General features: G+C 37.1%; 1 protein-coding gene across 1 annotated transcript in view; it reads right to left on the bottom strand.

The window, feature by feature from the left end:
* Positions 1–3,039, bottom strand: part of LOC125877138 (protein YIP4b-like) — a 7,960-nt gene extending 4,921 nt beyond the window's left edge. The window contains exon 1 of the mRNA XM_049558460.1: positions 2,433–3,039. Within this exon, the coding sequence (XP_049414417.1) occupies positions 2,433–2,933 (501 nt within the window). The 5' untranslated portion in view covers positions 2,934–3,039. The remainder of the gene's footprint in view (positions 1–2,432) is intronic.
* Positions 3,040–8,507: the final 5,468 nt, after the last annotated feature.

Consider the following 8,507-nt stretch of genomic DNA (forward strand, 5'->3'; position numbering starts at 1 on the left):
CGCACAGGGTAAAACCCCCGCTCCTATGCAATAGCTCGCAAACCACATAGGAGAGGTAACCCGCACTAGGCAAGCCCAGTGCGACGAGCTCGACCCAGAAGGCAAACCCCTTGCTTTCGCTGGCAAGAGGTTTCGAACTTGAGACCTCCAACATGGAAGTCCCAAGCCCAAACCACTGGGCCACCCCGAAGGGTACCACTAAGCATCTTCTTAGAGGGAATTCTTAACCTGAGACAACTTTGTTCTCCCCATGGAAGCCCTTCATTATCTCCCCATTATCACCATCATGGATCCATGTAGATTTATTTAATGCTTCTTTAAAGCTTCTTTCATCACTTAACAATCTGACATCTCACATCCCTTGTCCTTTTGGTATTTAAGGCCCCCTGTCTGAATTTATCTCTATTAGTGAAGCAGGCAAACTTTGAAACCAAAGTCAACTAGCCCTCATTAAAGTTGTTCTCTGGCACAATAGTAACTGACCTAGAATCCCCTTTGACAGCAATGACAAAAATAAAGCAACCAGGTTTATTGAACTTCAGGCATAGAAAAGGCTGGTAGCCTTATCTCTGCATATCTCACTCATATACCTTAAACTCAATAATGTCAAACGACTTCCCCACAAATCTGAAATAAATAAAATTATCCATGACCAATAAAAGACTTAAAAGAAGGAAAAGGAGACTTAGAATGATCTCGGCGATCGAATACCACCGGAGAAGGTATCCAGAAGTCCGAAAAGGACCTTAGGTAACTACCTCATTAACTGAGCCTGAGAGCATATTAGTACCTATTATTATTATTTTTCTAAACAGGAATCTAGGTGTTTTGAAGATACTAGTAGTTCCTTACAAACACGTAAGATGAATTGTATTCTTAACTTTTGTTATTGGTGTAAATTAGGGTATATAGATGATTTTGTTTCTGTTATAGACATCATAAGGTCCCTAATAAGATGATAAATAGCTTAGCTTTGTCTCTTGTTTATACTTTTGGTTTGGATCTAATGATGTAAACATTCATTTTGGTTGCAAACATTTTTGTGTTTACGATTTATTTATAGTTTGTTACCTTGTCATAAAAAATAAAGGCAATAGCCAAAGAGAATATAAACTCTAGGCATGTTGGACTTCCATGTACAAACTAAATAGAACTATTTGCACCCATTCAACTGTGTTGTTTTTATAGTCAGTTTAAACCAAGCCAACTATACCCTAGCAAGTCTATAGGACATGTCCACAAGAAGACATCAACTTATAAGGGGAAGGAGTAGGACCACCAACATGATTACAATGTGAACTGTAGTAAAAATAGACAGCTAGATAGCAAAAAGATGAAAACTTAGGCAATTCCAAGAGTTCTCTTTTGGGCTGGATCTAGATGAGGAGCCGAAAAAGAAATCAAATAGTTGAGATTTATGGTGAAATGGAGAGACAATTTAGAAGTAAGCACATTAAAGAAGTGGAGATGGAAGAAAAGAGAACTGGACCAGAAAGGACATGCAAGAAACTACAAATAAAGTTGTTGGTTATTTTGTAAAAAAAACAACTACCCCTCAAATCCCAGACTAGTTGGGCTGGCTGAACGAATCCGCTTATGTCAATCCCGATTCATTCAGGCTCATTACATTCCAATACTATACAACAAGAAAGAGAAGAAAAATACAGCTCATGGTTGCCAGTAGCTAAAAGAAAGTCCTCGCTTTCTCTTGAACAAGGGACGGGCAGCATAGCCAATGTCATATCATGGTATCAAAGCAAAACTCATTGATCCATGTTGGTGTGCTTCTCAATGTTGGAGCCCTGTGTTATGTTTTACACGCTCCAGTTGTCCAGTCCTCATCATACGGGGGAATGTTAACTATTAAGTCCTATGTTGATTGAGGGAATAGGTTGTGCTCTCCTTCTATGGTCATAGGCAATCATCCCTCATAAGCTAGCTTATGGGTTGGATTAGGCTAAAGATCCATTTCTTCACATGGTATTAGATCTAGACTCATCCTCATTCTTGGTTACCCAATACTGGGCAATCATGTTATGTTTTCCATGCCATAGATGTCCAATCTTAGGCTGGCGAGACAGTGTTACCAGTGACCTATTGATAAAGAAAATGGGTTTGTTATCTCTTGTATGGGACAATCCTTCCCTCATGAGCTAAAGTGGGGTTGTTTAGGTCCAAAGTCCAGCGTCCTTTTATTCAGCTATAACTTGATCTAATTTGAGTGCCCCTTGTGCCAGAGTTAATTAGGATTACATATATTATACATCAAAACTACAAAACATGCACAATCACAAAAATAAATGCTTCTAAAACATTTACAGAATTCAGTACCTTCTAGCATAAGACACAGGTAAATTAGACTCAACCGATAGTTTGAACAGTAAAGTGGTAATGCTTATCACCATAAAGGCTGATAAAATTTGACAATGTACCTTCTTAACAGAAGCAGACCATGACAAAGTGAGACCAAGGAAAACAATGAAGAAGAAAGGTCCCCATAGATCCCAATCACGAAGCGCTTTGCCAGGATCTTCTCTATAAGGATTAGGGAAAACCACCAGCTTCAAATTACTAACAATTCTGGACAGATCTCTTTTGACGGTATCCCAAACGGGTTCGGTAAGGGTATTGGGCGGCGATCCGAATGCGGTAGCAGCTATATTCGACTGTCCCGATGAAGGTAGGGGTGGTGGAGATGGAATGGAAGGGACAGGTGTCGGTTTGTAATTGGTGGTTGTGGTAGATGTAGGAGGAGGTGGAGGGCGAAGATTGGAAGGCATGAAGGGAGAAGATGAAACAGGTATGGCAGCACGAGGAGGAGAAGGAGGGCGTGCTGGAAGGACAGTAGAAGGATTGGAATAGATGAGGTTTTCAATTTCATCAATATCGGATTGGGATGAGGAGTGAAGAGGTATAGTGTCTCCGTGTGACATTTTTTCCGGTAGCTCTCAGATTTGCAGAGATGATCGGGGATGGGGGACAAGGCGGGTTGCCCTGTTGAGGGGTAAATGCAGGGAAATGCTCAGTCGTATTTTTAGAAAATTTTGCACTAGTTGAGAAAAAGTAAGTAGGCCTTTGGGCATGTCATACCATATCTCGTGAGATGTAACCGGGTTTGGACATGCAATTTCATTGCTGATTTCATATGATGATTATGTCATGATATGAAGTTTCATATTCTCTACCCGTTTGGATATGCAATATGGTATCATGATATGATATCATAATATGGAATTGTGAGATGAAATTGAAGTTTTGTTTGGACATGTGATATCAAATTTTTATGTTGTATTTTTTCTCATAAATATAAGAATCTCATAAGTTGTAAAACTATTAAAATAGCCTCAATTATTTATTCAATCTTACCAAATAAACAAAAAATTATAAAATCGCATAATAAATTATTATAAAGCAATTTGTTCTCCACTTAAGTAATTGTTTCATCTAACTTTAATTCAATAAAAAATTTGAAGATAAATTGTAGTGTACTAGTCTTTAGTATAATCCTCTCGCATAGTACGAACAATTTCCTCACGTTGAACTTGCATTTCTCGATCATGTGACCGAGAAGACGAACCAACATTGTTACTTTGAGTCATTTGTTTGTTAATATCATCCGCAACTATATTTTCATGCTCATAGACCATAAATATTTCATCAGTCCTTTGGTATTCTCGCAAATAATTATGTAACACTGCACAAACTATGGCAATTTTCACTTGTGTATCAACATCATAATGGTTCATGCCTTGTTTCAGTATTCTAAATCTATTTTTCCAAGCTTCAAAAGTCCGTTCAATCACAATGTGCAAAGATGAATGCCTGTAATTAAACAGTTCTTTAGCATCTTGAGGCTTTCTTTCACTCTCTCTGGAATCCTGCAAATGATAGTGTAGTCCTTTGTATGGAGCTAAAAATCGATTGGTGTGAGTAAAGTGACTGTATGTTGGTGAGCATAATAAATTTTATGTCGGTGAAAATAATAAATTTTAAAAAGTAATGATATGATTATAATTTTATTTACATTTGAAATAAATTGTTAATAGATATAAACGTGAGGTTTTTTTTTAAACAAAATATAAACTTGTAGATCAATTTTTGTATTAAAAATATCTCAAATCATGATATGAAATTTGCATATCATGGTTTTTGGAGAATATGGAATCACATCTCTTGATATGGAATCACCGTAAAATCGCATGTCCAAACGCTGATTTCATCTCACGATTTCATATCGTGATATGGTATTGCATGGCCAAACGCCTACTAAAAGTCATGATATGTGAATTCCCATATCGATTTGAGATTTTTTAAATAAAAAATTGATCTACAATTTTATATTTTGTTAAAATAACCCCACAGACTTTTGAAATTTGGAAAAATAGATTCAGAATACCGAAACAAGGGATGAACCATTATGATATTGACACACAAGTGAAAATTGTCATAACTTGTGTAGTGTTACATAATTATTTGCGAGAATACCAAAAGAGTGATGAATATTTATGGTCTATGAGCATGAAAATATAGTTGCGGATGATATTGACCAACAATTGACTCAAAGTAACAATGTTGGTTCGTCTTCTCGGCCACATGATCGATAAATGCAAGTTCAACGTGAGGAGATTGTTCGTATTATGTGGGAGGATTATATTAAAGACTAGTTCACTACAATTTATCTTCAATTTTTTCTATTGAATTAAAGTTTGATGAAATAGTTACTTAAGTGGGGGAACAAATAACTTTGTAATAATTTATTATGCGATTTTATAATTTTTTGTTTATTTGGTAAGATTGAATAAACAATTGGGGCTATTTTTATAGTTTTTACAACTTATGAGATTTTTATGTTTATTAGAAATTATAAAACACAAAAATTTCATATCGCATATCCAACAAAACTTCAATTTCATCTCATGATTTCATATTATGATATCATACATGATTCCATATCGCATGGTCAAACGGGTCCTGGGATAGACGTCGTATTTCATGTTATATCTCACATGGTATATGTCATTCAAAGGTAAAAAACTTCCCACAATAATGAACTAACGTTACTTTCTAAAGTATCTCACAAGTGTTTTATAAGATGTTTACCTTTTCTAACATCTCGCAATTTGAAATAGCTAGGAAGAAGCTAAGAATTGGAAATAGTCATTTTTGGAAATAGTGACCAATCTGGCAATTTGTTTAAGTAAGTTAAAGTGAGTTTTTGGTCAACTTCTAACGATCATAACTCCTAGATCAGGATGAGTTAGGTGTAGTTCCATATATGGTTGGAAAACTCTTGGAATGATCTTTCTAACGCCGCCAAGTTTGCGCGATTTCGATTTCATATGAGTGAGTTATGCCCTTTGGAAGTTGGGTTGTTGGATTAAGGAAATGTCCAATCCGAATTTTTGAAGGGTAGTTTGGTCTTTTCCTTACCCGATTAATTAAATCCATTTTTAGTAAATTAAGTGGGGTCAAAACTGAGTTAGTTCAGTTTACACTTTTGAGAAATAGAGTTAGGGCTTTTGGAGAAAGAACGCAAAAGAAAGGAGAAGAGGAAAAGCAAGATTCGCCAAGAACGATCGATTTTGGTTGTGGATTCGCCAAGGAATTGATCCTACAAGGTATGTGAGTCTTTCATAGTGTTGGGTTCATTCACCCACGCGCCAAACATGTTTTGTTCAGCAGATTCGTTCTTAAAGAGTTTGAAAGTTGATGTTCTTGACATAAATTCTTGAATTTGAATGTTGTTCTTGAATTGGGTTGAATTGAGGAATTTCTGAGATCGTTACGTTGAGTTTTAGAGTTGTTTGAGTTAGGTTCTTGAGTACTTATGCTGGGTATCTGGATCTAAGGTTAATTTGAGATCAATAGTCAAGATTAGGCGAATTGGGGATGGAAAACGAAGAAGGAAAAAGTCGAGGGAGTTTTGGCACGCAAGTCTGCGTCGGACTTGCTCCCTCTGTGTACAAAAAATTTCTCCGTATCGCGGTTAAGACGCGGACTCCTTTGTCTCAAAATTTAATTTCACTAGTTATTATTTAAAACATCTCCGCGTCGTGAATTTGTTCCAAGACGGTGATTTCGTGACTTTTCTCATGTTTAGCTATTTAAGATCATTCCTAAACATCATGTTATCCTTCCTATCACAAATCAAAATCCTTGAATCCATAATTCAATTCAAGGACCAGTTAAGAGTCAAGTCAAGAGCAGTTAGGATCAAAGTCAAGAGAAGTTAAGAGTCAAGTCTAGAAGTTAAGAAGGAAGTCAAGCAAAGTTTTTTTTTTAAGTTTTCAAAAGTCTTTAACAAACGTTTTAACTTTGTTTTAAGACTTAAGTTTCAAGTTAAGCAAAAAGTAAAGAGTTGAGTTCATTTCTCAAAAAGCTATTAGGGAACTAAGTATTCCCAAAGAGTTTATAAATGTTTTCACATTTGAGAAAGAAAAGGGAATATCGGTTCCAAGAGAGCTTTCAAGATAAGTTCTGAGTAATTATCTCAAATCAAAGAAAGAAGTTGTTTTAAAACATATGTATATTTTTGGGAGTAGTATTGAGCACCGATATGGGGATGCGAGTTCATATTTACTCAAGTCTCCATAAATCATGTAGCCATCATGGGTTTTAATGGGTCATACTTTTTAGATGATCACATAAGCTAAGCTAGTGGATCCCCTAAGTTAAGCGTTTTATATGACGGCAAAGTATAGGACAGTTCTGGCAGCGTGGGCAAGATGTTGTATTACCACTTAGGCTCATAGTAGTGGTTGTCGGTTAGAGAATCTCCCACAGAAAACCATATTATTTTCTTATTGAGTAAAGTTGAGTTTGTTATTGCTTATCTTTAACGAACTAAGTTGGTTGCAATTGTTTTATAAGTTTTATATATATTGCATGTGTTTAATTTCTATATATTTGAGTTAAGTTATTTAGAAGTTGAGAAGAGTCAGGTAAGTGTTTCCTTTCAGAATCCTTTCAAGCCTATATCTTGTTTTAGCATTCCAACTCACATACTCGTACTTTCAATATACTGATGTCAGTTGGCCTGCATCGTTTTATGATGCAGACGCAGGTAACAAGGATCAGCATCCAGCGCCGCATTGATCCAAGTTGAGCTCTCAGAGTCTGTTGGTGAGCCTTCTTGCATTTCGGAGGACTCCTTTATCTGCTTTCTAGTCTTTCAGATGTTAGGATGATCAAGGGTCCTGTCCCGATATTCTTCTTTGTTTTAGAAGGCTTCATAGACAGTTAGTAGTCAGATGTCTTTACATTATTATTTCATATGTTGAGACTTGAGTTGCCATTTTGGCCAAGTTGAATGTTGACTATTAAACATTCTGAGTTATTTCACTAAAATTATTTGAGTAAGTTCACTTTGATCATAGTAAGCATGTTTTAAAGTCTTCTGCTGAGTCAGTAAGCCAGTCCAGGGGTTCGCTTAAGGCCAACAATGGTCTTTGAGTGTCAGTCCCGCCCAGGGTGTAGGCTCGGGGCGTGACAAACTTGGTATTAGAGCCCAGAGTTCAAGAGTCTTAGGGAGTCTATGAAGCCGTGTCTATAGAGTCCTAGTTATCGGTGTGAAGCTCACCACATCTATAATTAGGAGGCAACAACATTTAGGAACTATCTCACTTCTTCACACTCATTTTGTGCGGTAGAGTTTATCTCTAAAAAGTTTTCTTCTAATTCATGCTTGCGCTTGTTTTCAGATAATCATGCATCCACGAAGAGCTGTCAGAAGTCGTCCTGCTAGACGCAATGTTGAGGAACAAGAGTTACCAAATGCACCTGAAGTGCAACCTTAAGGAAAAGTTACAAATGCTAAATTCAGGGAAGCAATCAGGATGCTAAGTCAGGCTGTGACTAACTAGGTTGGGTAGCAAGGAGGAGCTAGACAAAATGAGGCTGACACTTCAAGGATTTGTGAGTTCTTGAGGATGAATCCTCCAAGTTTCACTGGTTCAAGCACTATTGAGGATCCAGAGAACTTCATTGAGGAACTGAAAAAGGTATTCGATATGATGCATGTTGTTGATACTGAGAGAGTTGAGCTAGCTGCATATCAATTGAAGAATGTTTCTAGGACTTGGTTTGATCAGTCGAAAGAGGGTAGAGCTGAAGACGCACCACCTGCGAGCTGGGCCTGTTTTGAGGAAGCTTTCTTGGGACGTTTCTTTCCCTGAGAATTGAAAGACGCTAAGGTATGAGAATTTCTTACACTTAAGCAGGATTCTCTAAGTGTGCATGAGTATGGGTTGAAGTTCACCCAACTATCTCGTTATGCTCCGGAAATGGTTAAGGACATGAGGAGTAGAATGAGTTTGTTTGTTGCTGGGTTGGCCCGTTTATAAAGCAAAGAGAGCAGGGCAGCGATACCGATAGGTGACATAAACATATCAAGGTTGATGGTTTATGTGTAGCAGGTTGAGGAAGAGAAGCTGAGGGACAGGGAAGAGTTCAGAAGTAAGAAAGCATAGACAGGGAATGAGTCTGGGCAACAGAGAGGTAATGTGAAC

The sequence above is a fragment of the Solanum stenotomum genome, chromosome 9, assembly GCF_019186545.1.
Source record: "Solanum stenotomum isolate F172 chromosome 9, ASM1918654v1, whole genome shotgun sequence".
In the NCBI taxonomy this organism is placed as follows: Eukaryota; Viridiplantae; Streptophyta; class Magnoliopsida; order Solanales; family Solanaceae; genus Solanum; species Solanum stenotomum.